Below are 24230 nucleotides of genomic sequence, written 5' to 3' on the forward strand. Positions count from 1 at the left end.
CCCGTCGTCAGATATTTATAGCCCCGCGCTCACCTGAGAAATCGAGGCGTGTTTGTGGATCCAGACCCAATCAGGACGCCAAGATCTGGGGGAGCATTGGAAACCGGGCATTTGTAATTCAGCATTTGTGATATTCTGCTGATATTCCGCAGTTTGCAGGCTGTTACACTGACACGTGATGTGTGTGTGTGTGTGTGTGTGTGTGTGTGTTGGAGGGGCAGCGAAGATGGCATCACTGCTGTATTCTTAGCAAACTATGAGGCCGCTCTTGCATCAGATCCACTGGGCGCCCCCCTGAGACACACACACACACACACACACACAGAGGGATGACATGAAAGATACCACCCGAGCGGCGCTGCTGCATCTTCCTCGCCTGCTTCCTCCTCTTCCTCCTCGCTGGCCTCACATTTGCGTGTCAGCTGGCTAATGCACATACTAACTCCACTCCGGAGATGCTGGGGGTGGGAGGTGGCGGCGGTGGCGGCGGGGGCAGGCAGAGGGGGGCGCTGCTACTGCAACTGCTGCTGCTGCTGCTGCTGCTGCTGGTGGTGGTGGTGGTGGTGTTGGGGGGGGTCTGATCTATTTTTAACCCGGTTGTGTTCAGCACAGCGAAAGGTGGGGATGGCGGACGCGAGCTGGTGCTCTGTGTTCCCCCAGTAACTCCGCAGTAGTCCAGAGTAACATCGGACCGTATTTGTCGACACACACACACACACACTGTGTTGCTTGGGAGCCGTGTCACGTGGCAGGCAGTGCGCGGGCCCGGGTGGAGTGTGTAGGCCGTCAGAATCTCTCAGAAACCACTCAGCCTCTTCCTCCGCATCACCATTTCCTCCCCGGTTTAATAATTCATGGCCATCCCCATCAGCCCGCAGCTCTCTCATCCGCCAGGGTGGAGGTGGAAGTGGTAGCGGCGGGGGGGCGTCATGTGACACCGCAACATCCCCCTCGCTTTCAGGCGTAGGCCAACGATGTTTGGTTTGTCCGATCGATAGTTTGTGTGTGTGTGTGTGCGTGCATGGTGCAGGAGCAGGGCTGAGTCAGCAGGAGGCGCCTCGGACCGAAACGGCCGGCCAGGGTTCGACCTCGATCGGAATCTGATCGGAATTTCGGAGCAAGTTATTTCAGCTGGGAAAATGAGACCGTTTCGTTAAAACGGATTATGAGAGTAAACGCATGAGTTCTCAAAAGAATCTACTGTTTTTGCAGTTTTGTAAAGGCCTGCTGTAAAAACTTCATTTTTGGAAAACTTTTTATTTTCCTGTAAACTTTTTAGGGTTTTTCACCAGTGTTTATTTGTATAGATGTTCCGCAGCATTTCCGATAAGACTTTCTTATCAATGTGTTGTGGGTATATTTTATATATTATTGTCTTCTCTAGTTTTAGCTGATCTTCCTCTCCGGGGCCTCGGACAGTGAATCATCATGTTTATAATTTTTTTCGTGTGTCATCGGGGTCACACGTTACATCACCTGGACAAGACTTTGAGCGGAGAAACAAAAAAAAAAGTCCAAAAAAATTTGGAATTATGAATTCATTCACTCATTCATTCATTATATTCACCACTTATCCTGTCGTCATGGTCACAGGTGGCAGGAGCGATCGCAGGTCTAGCCGACAACCTGGTCTCTGCTTCCGTGAAAGATTAAACACAGGGATTTTTATTTAAATTTTACCCATCAAGCGGAGATTCGAACAGCCCGAGGAAGAACAGCAGCTCTTTTACACCCACTGTTTAAGTCCACGTTTTGGTGTGTGTGTTTGTTGCAACCAGTATTTTAGATCTCCGTCTTAAATGCTAACCACCGATGGGACCTTCAAAAGTCCGACGCCATTTTCGTTCTCTATATTCCCCCTGGTCTGTTGCCAGGTTACAACTCCAGCAAAGGCGTTAATTAACTTTTGAGTGTCTGATGATGATGTAGGAGTTGCGTCAGGAGCTGGAAAATAAATCATAAAAGGTATCGGCCGCAGGTTTTGTTGATGCTCGGGGAAAAGAATGGTCCAATCGAGACGCTGGTCAAAGGATCGTGCAGGACAGCGCTCTGTTAGAGAACGGGCTAGAAGTACACCTGATTATTGATACTTTTTCCAACGGGTCTCCTCTGGCGTTTCGATTTAAAATGATGCTAGAAATCTCTCCTTATGTGTCTGACTGTTTGTAAATACATCTACTGTAAATGTGTATGTATGTGTGTGTAAACGCGTTGATTATACAGCTTATCTTAGGGTTGCAGCTATTCATAAGTCTTATAGAGACCTACGACCAGTCACTCATTCACAGGTAGGGTCTCCAATGAACAGCCAACGTAGGGTCTCCAATGAACCTCCTGTATGTTTTGGACTGTGGGAGGAACCCGGAGAACGGAGATTTCGGAGAACATGGAGACTCTTCACAGAAAAAGCCCCCCTTTGGGAATCCTACCGAGGACCTTCTGGCTGTGGGGAGGAAGCGTGTTATGCTATGTTAGTTACGTTTAAATCCTTAAGTCAAAAATCTAGACTTTTGCTAATTTTATGAGATAAAAAACACGGAATTTTCAAACTCAAAATATAGGACCTGAGTGACTTTTTGAAGTAGGATGCAATTATATAATATAGTTTTTATTTTTAGTGAAAAGGCCCGAAGATCATGCTCACAAATCTTTGTTAATTCTGTCAAGGTAAATATAGGCGACATGGGCTGTGACTTTAATAAGTTATTTGTTGTCATAGTATATTGTAGTTGAGGTGTGATAAGAATGTTGGCGCTTTAAAAGCAGAATGGAAAAAAATAAAAAATTAATCTCAGTGTAAAAAAAAAAAATCTATATTTTATTTAATTAATTTTTTATTTTTTTTATTTTTATTTTTTTATATTTTTTATTTCAATAGCTATCAGGGCAAAAGATGAGATTGAGAAATACGTGCGTATAAACTTGTGATTATCAGGAAAGTATTTAGAAACTTGAGATATTTTATAAAAGATGAAAAGCTAGATTCGGGTGAGATCTTCTTCAAAAAAATTAGCAGCAAAAAAGAAACGACCTTCGCCATCCTTACCAAGAACTGCATGTCACCATAGCGATGTCCGTAAGAGATCAATTTATTGATAACAATCACTGTTTTGGTATAGCGTACTTCAGCAGAACGGAGTAAAGAAAACACAGATGTCAAAAACGAAAGGTCCTAGCTAACAATCGCCAATGAAAAGAAATAAATAGAAAATAATCCGATTCATGTCTAGTAATTCCATGGTCATATGAATACATAACATCTACAGTATAAGTTAATAAATTGAAGCTACTGTATAAATACATCACCAGCATGCACAATATTGGATTATGGAGAATATCGGAGCATCTTACACTGAAGAAACAGTATAATAGGCAGGTGCACTTCTCGACCAATAAGAAACCCGGAGACAAAGTCAAGATTGCGCAAACCTCAAATCTGCTTTTTTTTGGGGGGGGAAGGGGGAACCCGGGGACACCCCAAGCACCGACCGGTTCCGGATGACAGGGTTAGCATTGCCGACGAGTGAGCGGTAGATCCGTCGGGGCGTTTGCTTTTGTTTTTTTTTCAGTGGTGGTTGGTTCTCGGGAAATAAATAACGTCCTGCGACAATCGGTGCAGGTTTCTATGGCAACCAGGGGTGAACAGACTTGTGGATCCAAGCCGAATATTTCATTATGTAACCAACGGTTTACCTCGAATCAGAGCAAGTGTGTGATCTTATTGTGAGCCCTCCCCATTTCCGTTCTACGTCACTCCGGCGACAAAGTGACGCTCTTCTTATTTCAGTACTTAATAATTGGTCAGAATTGTGTTTTGGGCGAGTTTTTTTTAGAAATTTAACCTGATTTCCAGGTGTTCTCTGTATACATCGGTCTTCGTCGTGGAACGCTTTAACCTGAAAGGCGCGGTTGTTGTGATGACGACCCGCGCTCTTGGTCGCGTACGCATTTATGTTGAAATCCCGTCGCCGTTCGGCGCCCCTGCTTCGAACCCCGATAGAACAAATGACTTCTTTTTTTTTTTTTTTTTTTTCCATTCTAATTTTCAATATTAAATTAGTGAAATGGAACATGATGATTGATTTCAGGCTCCGGAATTGGATCGGATCCCCAGGGTGGGGAAAGGGGGGGCGGTGGGGGGCTTTGTGGTGATCGGCTAGCGTTGCGCCATTGTCCCGGTAACCGATTTTAAAAAGAAAAAGAAAAAACAAGAAATAAAAAGCTGTGATTTAGACGCCTGGTGGTGACGACAAATACGGACAATAAAATCTGGTGTCCAAAAACAGTGAATTTATTCAATAAAGCACATCAGCACATGAGAGGGACAAGCTGCACTAATTTTACTTGATGGAGTTGTCTTATTTTTTTTTTTCTTTTTTATTATTAATTTAACTGTTTTCTGAGTTACAGTGTGACTGAGCTGGACACACACCCGACACAAAGCGTAACAAACAGAAACAAAACAAAGAGAAGGGAAGGAAGAAAGGAACAGAACACCTCTTTCTCTCTCTCTTTCCGAGTGTTTACCCTCCGTGACAGAGACAACCTGCCTTTTTTTTCGCCCGGTGACGGGTCAGCGAAGGCCCGACGCCCACTCCTCTTCCTCCCCCTTAGAGTCTCTGTCAGCTTCCTCACACTGAAACAAGGCAATGACATTCAAGGTTACTCCCATTTTTTTTTTTTTTTTTTTTTAGCTTTTAGCTCAAGCGTCAAACTCAAAATCCCCCCGCCCGCCCTCCCCCCCCGAATGCGGCGCCGCCCCTCGCTCGATGGCTCAGATGGACGCCTCGGCCTCATTTTGTGTCACGTGACCAATCTCTGCCGGAGGAAGGGGCGTCTCGACGAGCGACTGCTTCTGCGAGTGGTCGGTTACTTTATTTATTTATTCTTTTCAATTTTTATTTCGGCGAATGGCGAGGAGGCTCATCGAGGAGGCACGGGGTCATTCTGCGTTTTTTTTTTTTTTTGTTTTTTTTTTTTAATATTTATTTTATTTTTTACTGTAAGTCATACCTCAAACTAAAATCCCTTCCGACTTATTTTGTTTTAATACGTGGAAAAATAAAAGAGCAGCAGCCGTGTTAGTACTTTTGTCTAAAATGGCCGCCGAAGTTCCACCGCCCCTCCCCCCACCCGCCCAGCAATTTTAATTCCTAAGAACTTTTCCCCCATAACTATCATTATTATTATTATTATCATTATTATTATTATTTTGCCATCATTTGTTTGTGAGCGCGCATGTCGTTTTTGTTTTTTGTTTTTTTCTTAATTTGTTGTTGTTTTTTTTTCTTCTTTTTTTTTTTGGCAGAATGAGGTTGCGGACTTTGCTGCTGCGGTTCTAGTTGTTGCCCTCTCCTCCTTCGTCGTCCTGCTGGTCGCTCGTCCACAGCGTCAAGTTGTCTCGTAGCAGCTGCATGATGAGAGTGGAGTCTTTGTACGAATCCTCGTTGAGGGTGTCGAGCTCGGCGATGGCGTCGTCGAAGGCGGTCTTGGCCAGGTGGCACGCCTGCTCCGGGGCGTTCTGGATCTCGTAGTAGAAGACGGAGTAGTTGAGGGCCAGGCCCAGGCGGATGGGGTGGGTGGGCTGCATGTGCTCCTTGCTGATCTCGTGGGCCTCGCTGTAGGACTTCTCGGAGGACTCCACCACCGAGGCGCGCTTTTCGCCGGTGGCCACCTCGGCCAGGTAGCGGTAGTAGTCGCCCTTCATCTTCAGGTAGAAGACTTTGCTCTCGTGCTGCGTCTCGTTGCAATTCTTGATCAGGAAGTTGTTGAGCAGGTTGAGGACGTCCTGGCAGACGGCCTCCAGCTCCTTCTCGATCTTTTCCCGGTAGGCCCGGACCATCTCGATCTTCTTCTCGTTGCCGTCGGTCGACGTCTTCTGCTCGATGCTGGAGATCACGCGCCAGGACGAGCGCCTCGCCCCCACCACGTTCTTGTAGGCGACGGAGAGGAGGTTCCTCTCCTCGTTGGATAGCGCCTCGTTCAGCTCTGTGACCTGAGACGAGACGGGAGAAAATTACGCGCGGGATTTAGTTTGGCATCTCCACGTGCTTCCTCTTATTTTCCAGGAAACGGTCTGATGGGCGGGTGCGCTGCCGCGATTCATGATGGAAAACGAAAGGTCACCGCTGATGGACGGGAAGAAAAGGGTCTATTAGTTTTCTTATTTTGAAGGATTTCTCGTAAACATCGTGACCCCCAATCTGACGCTCCTGCACGCCAGGATTCTGGAAACATCTGTTTCTACAGGTGAGGCTTTCACAGACCACCATGATTCTCTCTTGTAGAGAAATGGTAACGTCAAGCTTCCCTCACCAGACTCCTAAATTTAAAATTCACAGATTCAGAGCTTGGAAGTGTCAAATCTCGGTGGTTTTGGTTCAAACAACCCGTTTTAATTCAGCGGAAGTTCACCAGCTGTTAGACGTGAAGGTCACGCCGGCACGCAGGAAGACGGTCAACATCAGGACAAAAGGTCCAAAATCACAGATGGCTGGACGAGCGCCGCCCCCAGCTGACATCACCGGCACCATCCTCCACGCCGAGTGCTGATTGGCGGCGGGCGCCTCTGAAAAGCTTGTTTTTGTCATGTTTTGACAGGCCTGTGTCTGGCTGGGGGATTTAATCCTTTACACCCCGCCGGGACTCTGCAGCCCAGGCACCTTTACAGACCTTTTTTTTTTTTTTCCTGAGCGTAAAGCCTGTTGTTACCTTCTTCTCTGTTCCGCGAGCAGAACCAAAGCAGGGGGGCCCCGACCCATCACGTGACCCCCCGCTTCACAAAGCATTCACTGACGGCGATGCACAAAACTCCACTGTGGGATCACGACCGAGGGCCAGTTCTGGTACTGGCTGTACATTTAACGGACTTTAATTGGAGGTATTGAGATGGATTTCTGTTTTAAAAAAAAAAAAAAAAAAACAACGCCAAAAAGCGTTAAGTGGTCCAAAAAGCCCAGGTGAAATTCAGCTGCTAGATTACCCCGGCAATTGTTTTCCTCCATTCGTTTTTCAGGTTCTAAACAACTTTCTTCGCTCGGACAAGAATATGAGTACTTCTTCCCCTTTCTGGATAAACAAGACTGTAAAAAATAGGGGTCGTATTTACACGGCATGGTGCTCCTAGCTAAACACACGGTCGAGAGGAAGCTCATTTGTTTGGTATTTTGGTCATAAACCAACGGCGGACATGTTAAACTTTTGACCCGATGATGGCAGATTGAGATGGAGACTTAAAGTAGGTTGTGGTCGGGTTGAGGAGGTGGTGGTAGATCATCAATCTCAAGCCTTCATCGTGGATGTCTGAAGCCAAGCTTCCATATATGGTACTTCAATTCTACTTTTGTCTTCAATGAATGCTAGAAGAAAGAAACAACAATTGCAACTCGCCAAAGATTTTTTTTTTTCCTTCAACAAGTGGATTTTTAACTTTCATCCACGGTTTATCCGGCCTGCTTTTCTTTTTTTAAATCAATCTTGTGGCTCCAAAGAAGGATGGGACCGCATTATGATAGTCAAGCAGGCTCTCGGTTTTAAGCGACCCCCAGATTGCAAATCTCCACAGATTATAAAATCAGACAGCTGTTGCTGTTTATAATTCGTGTGCAGCCCAGAGACAAACTGGGCCAAAAAAAGCAGCTTTTCCCCAGGTGACCCTGGCCAACTCCAGACTGCCAGCCGCCCCAAAGTTTCAGAGATGAAGTTTAAAATGACTCGAGATGACGACGTGCGGGCAGCAGCAATTATGTCACAGGGACCCACACAAACTTTGGTCTGAAGACCAAAACCTGCCAAATTGTCATTTGGGCCAGACTCGTCTTCCATGTATATCTGGAATGGGTCAATTGCTAATTTAAAAAAAAAACAAAAAAAACAAAGTCCTTTTTTGACAGAGCATTTAAATTAGGTTATTGCAAAGCTGTTATTGACATATGTCGTCAGCAATGTTGCTGAGTTTGAATACAACAAGGATAGCATTGCATAGCAATGCATAGCATAGCATTGACTCTAGCTCATTATTATGTGTTTGCTCATTAGCTGAGTCAGTCAGTAGCATTAGCAAGAGGTTGCCATCCTGACTCTGGCTCATTCATTTAATGCTGAGTCAGTCAGTAGCATTAGCAGGAGACTGGCTCATTATTGGGCAGTTGAGTCAGCCAGTAGCCTTCCCTGACACTGGCTCATTATTTTGCAGTTGAGTCAGTCCTTAGCATTAGCAAGAGTTAGCCTTCCCTGGCTCATTGTTTGGAAGCTGACTCACAGTAACATCAGTAGTTATCGAACGTGCATCGCATATCGTGATCGTCATGGTGACGATGACGCTTTAGTCGGCGAGCGTGTTTACAATTTTGTTGCCTTGTTGGCGACCCAAGAAATTAGGTCTGTCATCAAAATGGATCGCGTCCAAGTTGACGGGTCGAATCATGTTGAATCTTCCTTCATAGAAGTGTTCGTTGTCAGAAATCAGCCTACGGCTTGCATTTGCAAGATCGCGAAAATTCAATTCCATGAACCCCTCCCGCTCCATTTATGCTCCAGCTTGTCAAGACATCAGTGTTGCACTTGGTCAAAGGGTATTTAGTAGGTTAGGTTAAGAGGCATTGGCTCTGCTTTCCACCTCTTGTCACCAGATATGTGCCGGAACCGCGTTGTCTTTCCAAAAGGACGGCGACGAAGGAAATGGTCGAGGTGTGACTCCTTAGGTGCGCTGCAGTCGTGACGCATGAGCTGACCATGTGTCACGGCTCCATCTCGCCTCCGGCAGAGACGCTAATCCACTTTCTCTTTTGTTGAAAACACTGCGCTGGCACACACACGTATGACTTAGGTCGTGCTCATCCGATAATAAGCTCTTACATTCGCATCTCTGGCCATAATTCAAAACTTGTCACTCACTGCAGTAAAAATTATGAATTTAGGAGAGGAAAAAAAAATCTCAGCTGATCATCCCTTTTTAATAAGATTACCTGTAAAAGGGAGAGAAATGGAAGTGAGAGGGCAATCTCATGATGCAATCTCCTGTTTCCATGGCAACAGCAGAATCTGCTTTGTTTGGGAGCGCGCACACACACACACACACACACACACACACACACTCCGCCTGCTGGAGACTCTGGCCACAAGCTGCTCGTAGCGAGGATGCTGACATGGCTGATGGTATGGAGAAGGCTGCAGTGGCGTGGGCGGGGACCAGCGCAAACACGCCATTCCGTATCTTGCACCTTCCAGCCTACTCACACAATCCGTCGGACTGCACTGGCGTATTCGCGGCTTCTCGCAAATGATCAGAAAACATGCCGATCGAACGGCAAATCTAGAAATGACTATACAAAAAAAAAAAAAACAACAGGAAATCTACTTGCCCAAATCACATTTTCGGTGAGCCAAAACATTGATGGTACCACTTGTTATTCCAGGGTGATAGGTTCACAGTCCTCCCTTGCACAACAGGATCCCTCAAGTGGTTTCTGGACAGTGATGTCTTCGGCAGGATTTAATGATAACTAAAAGGATGACGATCGATGCGGAGCAAAAAGCAGCAAAGCGGCAACAATAGTAGTTTTCCATCTCGGGCCCCTTTCACACCGTAGAACCTTGTGGTAGTTCCCAGAATGGGTTCTTGGACGTTTCTTGGTACATTTGACCAGCAAAGGAACCCGGGCCGGTGGACCTCCGGTTTTACAACCATTTCAGCTCCTAGTCCAAGGCAGGGTCTTTTTAAGGTTCCGTAGGAACTTATATGGCGAGCTTATCAGCCATGCCCATCACCAGATACTTCTTGCAGACTGCTCAGCGCCATTTTAAAAAACTATCACGGTAGCTGATCAGCTGTTTCCTTGCAACAGAATAGACAGAACCAGGGAGAAACTGACTGACAAAGAGGTCCAAGCTCTTCTGGCCTGCTACTAAACAGAGGAGTTTTCCTGGGCTCGCAAGGGAACATGAACATTTTCACCAAAATGAGCCAACAACCCATCCGATAGTCCATGGTCGTTATTCCCGCCATGCAGAACATGAATGCTGTGGCAGCCTTTTCTCTCCACGTTGTACATGTCGTCTTCCTCTTCAATGTAGTTTCTTTTTGAGTTGGGGCTCTAAAGGTGCTCGTTGCAGACACTTGCGTCACACTTGGCCCTACCGCGGGCCCTTACTCCCTGTGAATGCAAAACTAAAATGGCCCCCTGGAGGAGGCTAGTTTCTAGAAGGAGATTTGAGCTCAAGAGTATTTCTGTCTGAAGCGGTTAAGATAAGACGACCAGGACCCCACAGGGTCTCTGAACCAAAATGGGCTTAAATTTTAGGGGGGAGTTACACTTGTACTTTGCTTTGAATGGGCATGTTTTACACCTTCGGGGGTAAAAAGACCGGAATGACGAACAACGGTTTCATGGGACGATGGCAGTTTAGGCTACAATAAGGGTTGGAAGTCATGTTCTACAGTTGGGATGCCATGGAGGAGCTAAGACTTTTTTTTTTTTAAATATTTCAGCCAACTAATTCAATAAAAGGGCTGTCTGTCTGAATTAAAGAAAGTGATAATTTATTTGGACTAAACATTTTACCAGACTTGAACAGTCACCAATAAAAAAACAGCAGTCTTTGCTTACTTGTATTATTTGTGGAGTTTCGAAGGTGAACCGCCTTAGTCAGTCTGCTGGTCAACAATCTGAAAAGCGAACCATTGTCCCCCAACATTGACTCGGTGTTCCCGTGACGTAGCTGGTCTCTGGTGTTCCGGAGACTTGCAGCAGGCAAAAGGTTAAGCGAATAGTAACACAATTTGGGGAAGGCTTATTGCTATTTGGGACGAGGAGTACTTTGTCTTTTGACACAAAGCACAAAGTATGGAATTTGCTTTTTCTACCACTCGAAGGGACAGAACCCTCTCTTTGCACAAGGACAGTAAGCCTCGGGGCTCAGGGCCTTGCAGATGGAAAGCACTTGTCTGTCAGCTGTGGCGCAGCTCGAATGCAGTCTGATTTCCCTCTCGCTCTTGCGGCCTCAGTGGTCCTTCCTTAAAAGGTGTAAGTCAAAGTTTGAATATGACTGCTGCCTTGTTTTTATAGCTTTCAGTTTGAAAGTCCCTTAAGCATACATTCTTTCTAATGGCCAGCAGGGGGAAACATCGGTGGCTGCGAAAGCCAACGGGGTTGAAAAGGAATTTATGGGAAAATTACTGGAACTCTGAATTCATTTATGACATTGGTAAACCCCTTCTCCCTCCCGACGATCACGTCTCTTCGGTTTCGTGAGCTTCAGCGTCGTCGGACACTTTGGACCATAAGCAGGAAGCCGTCCGTTGGACGTAAAGCCGATCGTTGGGTGTGTGTTCATCGAGGAGCGTTTCCACGCAAGATTTACAGCCACCATAAATAAAAATGACCTCTGTCCCGGTAGCCTACGAAGACAGGCAAACAATAAAATGACATCCGTTGCGTAATGAGCTCACTTACAGCGGAAAGTCACCCTGCCCAACCCCCACTGCCTCGGCTCCATACGGCCCTTTGCATCTGCGCAAATTGCTTTTAGCGTACAGCGGTATCTGATCTGCAGCGCGTGCGGCCGGCGGAGCGGCTCAATCCTGGAGCGACGGGGAGGTCGTGGAAAATAACCGAAACGGGGCCTAAACAACCTGCCTGTAAAAACATGGCCGCCTTTGTTTCCAGAGGGCCGCGGGGCGAGCCGAAAGCCCTGACGGAAGCCGCGGCGCGAGGGCTGACAATAGAGCTCTGTCTGCGTGTAAAGCTCATCAATCGCGCCCGCTCTCTCGTGACTCATCCTTGCACAAGGCGGTCAAAACTTCCAAACAAGTGTGCGCCAAAGCAAACAAAGGCCAGGAAGGACAATCAATAACTTCCTCTTTGACAGCTCTCATTAATACCGAACGGGAGGGACAGAGAGGAGGAACAGAGCGGCTGACAAGGCAGGGGGATTGTTAAGCCCGCGTCGGTGCCGAACGTCCGACGCCTCTCGCTATTCACATTGTCACCATGTGCCACGGGTCAGTCTTGCTCCACGCCTTCCTTCTGTCTTTCCTCTTTCCCCCGAGTCACTCCTAACCTGATGTGACAACCCCACCTCTACCCCCGCCGCCGCCGCCGCCGCCGCTCTCTGCTCAGGCAGCCGAGCACAAAGGCGTCGCGGACCACCTGACGTCACCGGCGCTTTGAAAAGAGCTGGTTGGTTGAGCCACAAAGAAGCCGGTGCCGAGGGAAGGGGGATGCGAGGCGGCGTACGTCTCGGCAATGGCGCTGGAGAGCAGGCTTCAAGTAGCCCTTTGTTGCGGCTGCGAACGATGTGCAGCCCACAACTTCAACAAATAACACGTTTATCCCCGGGACCAGTGTGTGTAGACAACACTGAGCTACTGGCCAGAAGTGGAAAGTAAAAAAGGAATTAGCCGCCACAAATATTGATGTTTGGTATGTAAACACCTTTAAAATAAATAGGTGAGCGAACAGGCCAAGAATCCCTTTTCCTAAGACGTCCAAGTTTCCTTCACGACCCCTCCGATGCGGGGGGACGATAAAGAGCGGCAGAAGAGCCACCAAGCAGGAAAAATGGAAGCAGACAAGAAGAAAGTAATTCAAGATATTTCCTTGCAAAGGATCCCGAGAGCTTCCAGGAGTGCGAGAGGCAGAATTTTTGCATTCGTCGCAAACCATCACGACAACACAGACTACTGCACTAGGGATCGGAGGTGCACGAAAATCTTCCGCGGCTCGGGCACACACTCCCACCCTTTTTTGAAAATGCAAACTGTGTTTTAATAAGTCGGGTGTGACTCACGCTCACAGGTAACGTCTCGTCTAGTCTACGCGGATGACTGACGCTGATAATTATCGAATAACTGATTCATGTCGGACTGTTTCTTCACGAGTATCTGACAATATCAGATCGGATTACTTGTTTTTTTTTTTTTTTTGTCGTCTCTCCTTGTCAATGACATACCCCTGATGCATGTCCTGTTTGGGCTGAGCGGGAGGATGCAACATAGGGATCAGCATGCATGAGTCATGCACCGTAATGTCGACAATGAGTAAGCAAATTGCAGCAGACTGTCAGAGTCCTATTGTTTCATTATGATTTTTGACAAAGGAGGCGCCTTTATCCAGATAATCTAACCTTTCCCATCTTGTCAAAGTCCTACTTTTCATCCTTGTAATAACCCTTCAAACTCAGGGGAGTCTAACACCAACGATGCCAGCACAGTGAAACAAGCTCACTGTTCTTTTAGAAACATGAAATGAAGCTCCAATTGATATTTCCTTCAGTGGGCCAATGAGAAACATACCAGTTATTAAAAAAGGGAAGAGACTAAACATCCGCTGGCTAGAGGCATCGGCGGAGCTCAATAAAGGCTGAAATTCCTGAAACCCAGTATCGGGATTGCGGTACTATGTCCTCATTTGAACCAGAGTTAGAATCTTTGCTGACCATCTAGGCTTTACCTGGAAAGCATTACGATGGTATGCCTGCTGGGCCATAATGACACACACACTCATTACCATGTTATTACCATAGAGAGAACCTGCAAACATCCAACCATCTGCCAACCTCATAGTTGGCATTTTCTCCTTCTGTGGGGGAACCAAGCAATAGCTCTATTAACGAAGCAGGATGTGAAGGAAAACCACTTGAGTTGAGGACTCTACACAAAAAAAACGGGCAACACCTCACTTGGAGAAATAGGGAACGTGGATAAGCAAGACTCTCGACAGGGTCCAGTATGATTCAGGCGGTGTTTAAAGAGCCGACTGGCCCGCGGGTGAATTTTGTTTTAATGGCCCCTTCTATGAAGGGCGAAGGGTCACGGGAATGCCTACGTTGTATGCGGAGATTTTAGCTCCATCAAATTTTCGAAAATACTTATTTTGACTGCTTATTATTTCAGCGGGCAAAGGCGGGATACACCCTGGAGACCGGCCATTTCCTGCACACAGTTGACGTAAAGGCTGTCTTACTGGGCATGGTGAGTGACCCAATTCTTACATTTTCCTCCCGAGGGCCTTAGTCTGGGTATTTATTTATATTGAACGTACATTGAAGTGGGTATTCTTGGATCTCTATCAACCACGGTTATAACTGTCGATCTTGTACCTGTGCGTACGAGCGTTGTCCTTTTAGAACAGATGGATTATTCCCAGTCATTGCGAACCAAGCAGCTCTTGTATTTTAATGAAATAAATGCGCATTTTCCAGCCTCTCAATGGCTTTGATTTTGCCCTCATCTTTGTCAATTGAAAATGGCGCTGGTCATTTTATTCCTTCTGATTTAGCACCGAAGCGCTTTCTCCTATTCATCGTTAGCTAAACAAGCTGGAAATCAAAACAAATCAGAACTGGGGGAGCCAGACGGAATCACAGATCACCCTTGCGTACACTCATTCAGCGAAAAGTGCAGCGACAGGAGCAATTAAAATCTCGATCGCTATCGCGGTCGAGGACGCTTCAACCCCTTCCGTGGAGGAATTGATCGATCGTCAACTTACGCTTCTTTTCCTTCCTCCTCTTTGGCTGCTGTCCGTCTTTCCTATCAACATACACTTACTTTCTGTAGTTCCAAAATCAACAGAGGGATCGTTTTGAGCTGTGTACATTTCTGGTGCTACCTTTATTTTCTTCCAATTTATTTTAACGGATTAACATTTATTCACACCACGTCAGAACTGACAGCTCACAGTGTAAATACAGGCGTCCAGAGGGCGGGGTGGGGTCGGCCGACCCGATACGTAAAGCGCGGCCCCGGCGGGATGTTCTGCAGGTGCAGTGTGTGACTGGGATCCAGTCAGGGGTGTGGTCGGGGCCCCGCGGCGTAAATCCAGAATATGTTTGACAGGTTATTCCTTGTTGGACCTCGGGCCCCTCCAGGTGTGGCTGATATTCACTCCCCTGCCACGGATAAAAAAGCGGTGGATGAATCAGCACTGGAAATAGAATGGTATATTTCAAGGATAGGTTTTACTCCATCTGTTCAAAGTGTGAGGGATTTTTTTTCCCCCAATAGAAATTGGCGTAGAAAAAATAGCTCCTTGTAACGCGTAATAGAGCCAGACTGAATTGGCCGGGTGGCCACAGCAAGGCGCGCTCCAGTTTTGTTTTTGTTTTTTGCCGTTGGGAATCGTTCTCCGGCTGGGATATTGATGAAAGCCCGGGATTGGCGTTTGCTCTCCTCGGTCGGGGTTGTAACTGTCGGAGAGAGATGTTTGTAATGTTCTGCAAAACCCCATTGGGGTGTCATGTTTTTTTTTTTCTTTGGTGGTGGGCTAAGATTTTCTTGGGACATTGCTGATGCTGACTAAGACTCAACTATCTTCATGCTGGATCAATGAAACCCGCTCAATGGACCGAGCAATCCAATGTGGGCTGCTGAGAGGAATCCCGTCGAGTTTGGTCGTTTGCTTCTGTAGCTCCCGGTTCACCCGTGTTTTGCAGGGGCTTTTTTTGGGTGTCACCTCTCCATCATACGGTTGTCTTAAAGCGCAATATACCGAAGAACCTCGTGCAAATCTTTGATAGTCAAAGTTATTTGCTTTGAATAGATCCTCGTGTCTAAAGAGAAGATCGGCCAAATAGCTTCGGTCGATTCGCAACAAAAAGAGAGGTGAGAGAAGACCGAACTTTGCCCGTGCTGTAATTTCTTATCGGATATTCCAGCTTTCATTTCATATTACAGTTTTGGCTTGGCTGTGCAATGTGGGAGCCGTGTATTTCCGGGGGTTGCCATGTTCACCAGGATTTCGCGTGAACACCCTGCCCCTCGTGGAATTCACAACTTTGCATATGATTTTTTTTTTTTTTTTCCCAAAGAGCTCAAGAGTCATGAGTCAGGTTGTGACACGTCTTAAATGCAAGCTCAGGAATCTGAACACGGCATCTCATTGGCCCTAATACGCCAAACTAGACCTGGAAAGGGAGAGACAATGACGCTGGAAATGTTATTTAGCAAAGCTCTGGAATATTACACTGCAAATGTAAAGGTATTAAAGTCAATGTAAAAACACAGGCAGGCAACTCGCCTCAACATGCACATTCTATTACTGCTATCCATGGTTTTGCAGCTGCTTCCAAAATTCAAATGTGGACATTAGCTAATGGATCCAAAGTACATTTTTTTTTTACTTGGTTCTGCACAAGTCTCTTGCAGTAAAAGAAACAAAGTGGGTGGCTAGCATGGGCGTGTTATCCCAATGTCTCCGTGACTCATCACTGACTAAGACATGGGGAGATCCCGGAATGCATTGGAGAGACTTTGGTTGCATTTCTCCCCGGACTGAAGTTGAGGAGTATTTTATTCTATACGTGAGACATGGAAGTTTGAGCCCGCTCCTTGACGAGCTGCAAGACGGTGACGATAAAATCCCGGAATAGAAACTGAGACGGGACAGACATTTTCTAGCCCCGTGACCCTGTTTCCTAATTTAGCACAATGATTGTAGCGGCTACTATTCAAATCATCGCGGGTGTCGAATTTACATCCCGGGAGTATTACGAGTCCGTGCATCTCATTCAGGCTCGGCGACATTACGCAGATAGAAGTCGCCGAAGTCTTGTATTTTACGGGATATGTGAACCGTTTGTCAAATAGTTTTGGTTCACGTTGTTAACACATGATGGTAAAACACACTCATGTCCGAGTGGTGTTGGCTAAATCAGATTCTGATGGGCATTTTTATCTAAATCTTTAAAATGAATTATTAATTTGAGTGTTTTACAATAAGAAACGTTAATCGGTTGCGAATGGTGAATCTACTCCCCGACAAAAAGGACCGTCTGACACACGTGGCATAGCCACTGGCTGCATGGTGGAGGAGTGAGCTCAGAAGACAAGAAGGGTGCGACCTCAACAAGTGTGCAAGATGCTATCAGATGCAAATAGCTTGTGCAACGTGTGAGCAGTGTAATAACTGGAGGCACTATTACGATAATAATTTCACCGACTCCGTCTGAATGACAAGCGGGAAAAGCCACGGCAGTGTGCTTCAGATGACAGAAACTCAAGATGGTTAAAAGAAGTGCGACCCCCCCCTTTTTTTTTTCATTTTCCTGTGACTCTAACGGCGGAGACATTGCGGTTCACTACGGTGAATTCTCCCATTTGTTCTTCTTTTCCAAGGTTAGCGTTTAGCATCACTGCCAAGCTCCTGATAACCAATAGTATCCCTCTGCTACCCAAGAATAACATCCGCTTTAAAAGCAATTGAGCTTTGTTTTGTTGTTTTTTTTTTTTACTACATTTTCGGGATCAATCGTAATTTGACAATTATAATCGTCAATCATTGTCCATTTACGTGGAGCAGTAGACGTCCTCATATGAGGCCGAGGGATTTGGAACTGCCAGGCAGGAGGCCTTGAGGAGGACCAAGATACATGGATGGCGTGGTAGAGGACGTGAAGTCAGTCGGCGTGAGAGAAAAGAGGGTTAGACGGAGGAAGATGATTGGCTGTGGCCACTCCAGAAGGAGGAGGCTCGAAGGAATATCGGGGGAAGTAACGACAAACTTATTTGCAAGTGTTCATTTCGATGTGTGAGAAATGCAAGGAGCGGAGAACTCAATGCAACGTCCTCATAAGAGGACATGGGGTAACAAAGAGAAAACAAATGCTAAATTACGATTATGCCAACACATGGCCAGGCATTTATGAGAGTCATATTTGCTTATTTCCATTCCTCCTCATTTCACATTCCCTCCATCAATCCAGCGGGGGGTGAGTGGATCTTTAGCTGCTAATTGCTCCGACGAGTTTTCCCCTCATAAAAAATAATCATCAATGCTGCTAGCCCAACAAGGCAACTAAGTGGCTGCTGTTTTCTCATTTGTTGTCTTTTAAAAAAATATAAATGAAAAAAGAGGCTGAAACTTACTATTTCCCTGGAAAGCGGAGGGCACGTGCAGAGCAGAGCGATTTATTCCACACGCCGTTATTACCAAATACTTCCACTTAAAATATCAGACGACTGCGGTGCTGCACCCATGTGAATACGGTGATGTAATACTTTCACGGGATATGCATATCATAGTACTCTGATCCTTTATTTATTACATGAATATTTACGAGCCGTGTCGAGCGAGCCAGAAAACGTACTCGTCATACATGGTCCAAGTACTTTCACGACTTACGGCTCTGTTGTAAAAAAAAAACAAAAAAAAAAAAAAAAAAACGCAGGTGACGGAAAGCTTTTTATGTGGAAACTTGTGAAATATTATGTCAGAAAATAAAAATGAATATAATACTGTAGAACGACTAATATGGTTTTTCCAGGCGCAGATGCTGGTTTTAATCAATGATAACGGGACTTTACCTACATATTGGGGCGAAAATTAGGGTCAGATTAATAAGTCTGTTAGCGGATATTAATGCAAATAGACCACAGCGGCAATAAAATGCTTTGGGTGACTTAGAAATCCCTAGCATTGCATTTCACACTGTTTAATTGACTGGTTTTTAACACTAAATATTTGGCCGCAGGGTAAAATCTATTATCGCTTTTGTGTTTTGTAATGATTATATGGTTTTTTTTTTCCCCAGAAATGGTGCCTCATTATAACAGTGCACCATCTATGCACAATTAACTTCCATCAAATTCTATTCAAGCTTAAAATAAAAATCATATGCTGGGCACAATAGTAATGTTTTAACACCGGGATTTGTTGAAAATATAAGTTAAAAAAAAAGTTTAAAAAAAAACCTGTATTGGTAATCAAAAATTCCATATCTTTTTGTTAAAGATATGAAGTAAGTACTATTTAAAATTATATTGAAGTGATATTGAAAGTATTATTTCTATCTATCGTTCTATTTTTTCCATTTTTAAATGACAGGTTTTTTTTTAATGTTAGGAGACTTTCTGAAAATAAATTCATCAAAACTGATCCAAACTATCATGAGCTGTTAATTTTGAGGTGCCATGTTGGCTGACACTGGAATGTAAGAATGACATCCTGCATACAAAAGGATAAATGTGATCAACCCATAATCACCTTAATAAGCTTTCAAATGATAATGACTCAGTCATTCACTTAATTAAATATCATGCATCGCCTTCCAAATCCAAAACCAGGTCAAACCTCGCAGGTTTGTGGGCCGTCCTGCCGTGACCTTGGATTAACGGTCACAGCGGGGCTTGAATTATCTTAGTGGCCAACCAGTTAAAATATGCCAACATATCAATATTAGAAAAACAATAAAATTACAGCATGTATATGACTGGTAAAGGGTTGATGGACATCATGTTTGGTCAGATGTGTCTACACAACCATCTCCACCCCTGACATTTTCATAGATGCAGGACCTTCACTTCAGTTAGGCTGGGCGGCTGAGTCTGCGTCTCACACACACACACACACACACACACACACACACACACACACACACACACACACACACACACACACACACACACACACACACACACACACACACACACACACACAAGGAAGGATGATGGGCAGGCTTTAAGGCTACTCGCTAAAATGGGATGTTGCGTTCGCCCTGAAATAGGAGTGTGAAGCGACATGCTAGGGCTGACAGTGACGACGTACATGGGGGTTTTTATGCATGGATTCATCCGGAGCTGAATCCGCCTAAAAGACAAGTCATGTTGCGGAATAATAAGACGTTTCTCTATCTTTGGTTCGTGACTTCCATTTTGCCCCTCCCTCCCAAACACTAGCTCAGGATGAGACGCTCCGTTCCCCCCGTCTTCGTGTTTCTAGTAATGTGATGTGAACAAAGCTAGCGGATGCTCGTTTGCAGCCTTCGCTCTCGGGTCCGGCCCGATTTCCCGAACACGCAGTCCTCCTCCGACGATTTTATTTATTTTCTTTAAGGACCCCGGAGCTATCGGGTTTCGCCGGCACCGGGGCCGCTCTACCGAGTCTGCAGTGGCAAGGGATTCCCCTCGGATGATGGGCGAGGCAGCAGACACACCCCACTGCCCAGTGCTGCAGAGGCACCAGGCTGGGCGAGGGGCCGCTCTCTTTCTCTCTCTCTCTCTCTCTCTCTCTCTCTCTCTGACTCGGCATAAATGGGTAGGGGTGGAGCCAGGATCCCTCTGACATTAAGGGGCCCTTTAGTCACACTGTCACTTTACTGTACAAGAGCCGGGGCTGATATGAAGGGGGGGGAGGGGTGATTTAAAAAATAAATGAAATAGAGAGAAATAGGGAGTCGGTGTTGTGGTTTAAGTTAGCGGAGCTCAAAAAGCGCACAGGCCATTAATATGATAAAGGAGGGGAGCTTTCAAACAAAAGGCCCATGCTTTCCCCGTCCATGCGACCGCTTCTCTTTCAGCCTATTGTCCTGCTCGGCGGCGGCGATACCATGAGACGCATCCGGCGCCCGCCGCATGTGAAATGGTGCACTATGGGTGGGCCTGTGGTGCATGTTGGCAGATGCTGCGGCACGCCTCGGTGTGGGGAACCTGCTAGAGGAGGCCGGATGGGGGGGTCGGAGGGTGGAGGGCGGTGGGTGGTGGAGGGGGGCCTGGATGCGGCTGCTACGACAGCATCGATCAACACAGCAGCCCATCGTGCTACAGTTTGCAGGGGGTGTGGGGGGTGGGAGGAGGTGGTAGGGGAGGGGTGGGGGCGGGTGTGTGTGTGGGGGGGGGGGGTAAAAAAGAAAAAGGACCATTTGCTGCATTACGCCATCCACAGAACCTTCTGGAAGGCTGTCCGTCCACCAACACCCACGTCTGAAAGGCTCTTTTTTTTGTGTGCGCCGCTTCTGCGCAAATCGATTGCGATCAACCTTCAGCCAACATTGCGCCAAACGCAAATCGTCTCCCTCCGCGAAGAGAAGTAGACCGTCGCCGCTTCGAGCATCACGTACGCCGGGAACCTTCCGCCCCGCGGTGCTACTCTCATCATCGCGGGGCCGCGGATCCCCGAGCCCCGCCTCGGTGCGCATCCTAGCCCCGCTCCGGCCGTTACCCAACCACACCGCCGGTACATTCCTTTTTTTTTTTTTTTTTTTGTCTTATTATTTAAATATATATTTATGAATATTATTTTGCGGTGACCGTGTTCTGGCGCCGGTGAAAAAGGCACCGCCCCAACATCAAACAGACCGCATTTCACACCGCCGCAGACCGCCGCCCTCACGGCCCCCACATCCGCCGGCTCGTCCCGGTGCTCCGACGCCGGCTGAAGCGCACTGACAGCGGCTCGGACGCCGACACAGGCTCCCTGCGGGCGGGCCTCCCGGTCCCCCCACCCCCACCCCCACCTCCCCACCCCCACCCCCGAGTCCGGTACACCGCCGCCCGGGCGGCACGAATAACGGGTCCTGCCGCACCCACGACGGCGTTATAACCCCAAACGCGGCCTTTGATTATAACTTTCATACACGGTTTCCGGCGGTTTCGTCCGGTTCGCCCGGTCCCGGCGAGGCGGCACCGCCGCTGCCCCTCCGCGGCTTAACATGCTACGCTAGCTAGCCGCCGTTCCACCCGCAAACCGTGGTATTAACAACACCATTTTCGGGTTTCATATCAAAATGTAAAAATGATTATTGATAAGAAAACGGTCATTTCGGATAGAGGGGCGAGGGGAGGCCGGGGAGAGGGGAGGGAGGGAGGGAAGGAGGGGGGCTACTTACCGACTTCATGGCAGCTGCCATATCATCATATCTCTCAGCCTGCTCGGCCAGCCTGGCTTTCTGCACCAGTTGCTCGCGGTCCACCATTTTCAGACGTGGCGTGGGTTTTCGTGTCCGCGCTTGTCTCGGGATAGGAAACCGTTAATGTGTTATTGCTGTTCTTATTTTAAACGATTCTTTTTAAAAGGCAAACGGGGGGGGGGGCGGCAGCAAACGCGTCCGGTGCTCTCCTCTCCTCTCGCTGCAGCTGCTGCTTGCTGTCTGTGAGCCTGCCGACGGGACACCCTTACCTCCCTCCCCTCTCTTTCTCGCTCTCTCTCTCTCTCTCTTTCTCCCCCTCTCTCTCTCTCTTAATGTCTATCTATCTCTCTCTCCCCGCCGCCACCCAAAAAGGCGTGTCCTGCCGGAGTGATGTAACGGGACTGGCAGCCCGGCGGCCCGGGCAACATGACGCCGGCGCCCGCCGCAGCCTGGCCCCTCATGGACCGCCGTGTTAGGTTGCTTCAAACCCGGTTCCAGCACCCTCAGCACTTGATGTGCGACACAGGGAGAGCCCTCTCTCCTCTGACAATGTGACAAAACTCTATTTTATCATACATAATTTCTTTGATACACAACCCGAGGGCGAACAAAAATTCACTCTTCTTTCCCCCTGAATTACCAGTCTCAGTCCAGCAGTCAGCTCCAGTTATGGCCAGTGGGCGTGGTTACCTCGACAATGGGCGTGGTTAAGTCGGCAGCGGGGCGTGGTTAGTTCAACAGTGGGCGTGCTTAATACGGTAGTAGGCGTGGCTAGTCCGCGCTCCGCCTTTTAGTCCAGCTGAATCTTGACTTAAAACTCAAACCAGTATGTGAATGGGAGGGTGAAAAGTTGTTTGCCTCTGTATGGCCTTGTTATCGATCCAGGGTGAAACCTGGCTTTCAATCACAGCTGGCATAGGCTCAGGCACCCAGTGCGACCCTGAGTGCAGGATAGGCGTCATAGATGATGAATTGACGAATGAGCACGAGATGCATGATGCATTTTAATCCTCTGAAAGTGCCGTTATTTAACATCGAAAAACATACCACCGCTGATAAAAGTAGTACTGTCGTGCACCTCGAACTTCTATATTTACCATATTTTCCAGACGGTTGAGCGCACCTGAATATAAGCTGCAGTGTAAAAATAACTAAATAGATATATGATATGTGTACATATATAGGCCACACTTGTCTATAAGCCATATTGTAAGGTGAGATATTTACACAGAAACATTTTTTACTTTTAATTAAAAGCATACAAATAGAAAAAGGGAAAATAAATCCATTAAATACACACATCCACAAATACTGAAAAGTTTTCCAAACAGTGCCTGTAACACGGCCTATGAAAAAGATTAATAATAAATAACACAAGGAAAAGCCCATCCATCCACCCATATTCTATCTCCAAGAAAAAATCATGGAAGAACATGAGCGAGGTGTGTATGTCTCCATGAAGAGATGGAAAAATTGCTGTTGGTGACATACCGTGGCCGAGAGCCTGATCTGTGAGAAGGCAGGAGATGTTACAGGGATTTGGTGCAGCAGACGCCAGGAAAATTAATGGACGAGGCATTGGAAGAGTCGTTCAAAGACATTTTGGGACAGTTTGATCACTTTCAGCTGCACTGTCACTCTGTCACTAGCTCAGTGCTAAAGTGTAGCTTAGCGCTCAAGTATAGCATAGAGTGCAACTTACATGTAGTAACACATTGTAGTATTGTGTAGCCAGTTTAGCGTTAGAGCACAAAATGAAAAACTACCTCTGCTGCCGCTGCCGTTTGTGCGATTCTCAAGCTAAATAAACTTAATAAAACCTGTTTATTTCTATTCTATTTTAATATGTATTATTATTTATTTAAAGCGCACATTTTTCTTATTTGAAAACACATAACAAAACTTGGCAGCTGTAACAGATTGGTAGCGTTTCAGTTCATTTAAGTTGGAAAATTTAAATGGATATACAAGCAAACTGAGTTACGAGCTTGGCCACGAAAGGAGTGAAACTCGTAAGTCAGGGTATTACTGTATATGCTCACCATTAAATATGCACACAGATGGATCCTTCTGCCATCCTTTGCATTCATTTCTTGCTTGATTCCATTTTTTTTTTTTTTTTTTTTCTGTAAAGTTTGCGGATATGTATCTGACCACAATGCAGTATCAGAAATTCTTGCAAGGTATGCTCAGGGAACACAGTGAAGGAAAAGATGGCACCGGAGTACCCAGAGAGGAGAATTCTCCTTCTATATGCTGCCATGTATCTAATAGCTGCAGTGACCAACGCCGTCTACTGCGCTAGTTGTGGACAACGGGAGTTACCCGTGAAAATCTGCATGTTTTCGGGGAGCTTATGGATGGCTGGCCAAATGGAGCCGCACCACCGAAAGTCTCGGAGGGCCCCAGTGTCGAGCGGTATGCTCATATGCAACCAGCAAATGAAGCAAAGAAGACAACACAAAACCGTATAAATAAGGAGAAAACTGATCTGTTTAATGGCCGCACAGACCACTGACCTTTACTGCACTGCCTCTTTTTGTGTCACTTTTGTTGTATCAGACAGTACTTGGAACTTGGAAGTGAACTCTGAAAGCTGCATCGCC

General features: G+C 46.6%; 1 protein-coding gene across 1 annotated transcript; it reads right to left on the minus strand.

Moving 5' to 3' along the window:
* Positions 1-4270: 4270 nt before the first annotated feature.
* ywhag1 (3-monooxygenase/tryptophan 5-monooxygenase activation protein, gamma polypeptide 1) lies at positions 4271-21941 on the minus strand. Its single transcript, XM_086161039.1, has 2 exons — positions 21604-21941; positions 4271-5995 (listed from the first exon to the last, which is right to left on the minus strand). The coding sequence occupies exons 1-2, from the start codon at positions 21688-21690 to the stop codon at positions 5339-5341; spliced, it is 744 nt and encodes a 247-aa protein (XP_086017165.1). The 5' UTR covers positions 21691-21941; the 3' UTR covers positions 4271-5338.
* Between the last annotated feature and the right edge of the window lie 2289 nt (positions 21942-24230).

The sequence above is a fragment of the Fistularia commersonii genome, chromosome 15 (assembly GCF_037954325.1).
Source record: "Fistularia commersonii isolate RoL2024-O1a breed Wild chromosome 15, RoL_Fcom_v1.0, whole genome shotgun sequence".
Taxonomy (NCBI): domain Eukaryota; kingdom Metazoa; phylum Chordata; class Actinopteri; order Syngnathiformes; family Fistulariidae; genus Fistularia; species Fistularia commersonii.

Bases quoted from the DNA above. Each gene is read 5' to 3' on its own strand.
- ywhag1 (XM_086161039.1), bottom strand. From the start codon at position 21,690: ATGGTGGACCGCGAGCAACTGGTGCAGAAAGCCAGGCTGGCCGAGCAG. The intron at 5,996-21,603 runs GTAAGTAGCCCC...GTCTCGTCTCAG, and splicing joins TGGCAGCTGCCATGAAGTCG to GTCACAGAGCTGAACGAGGC.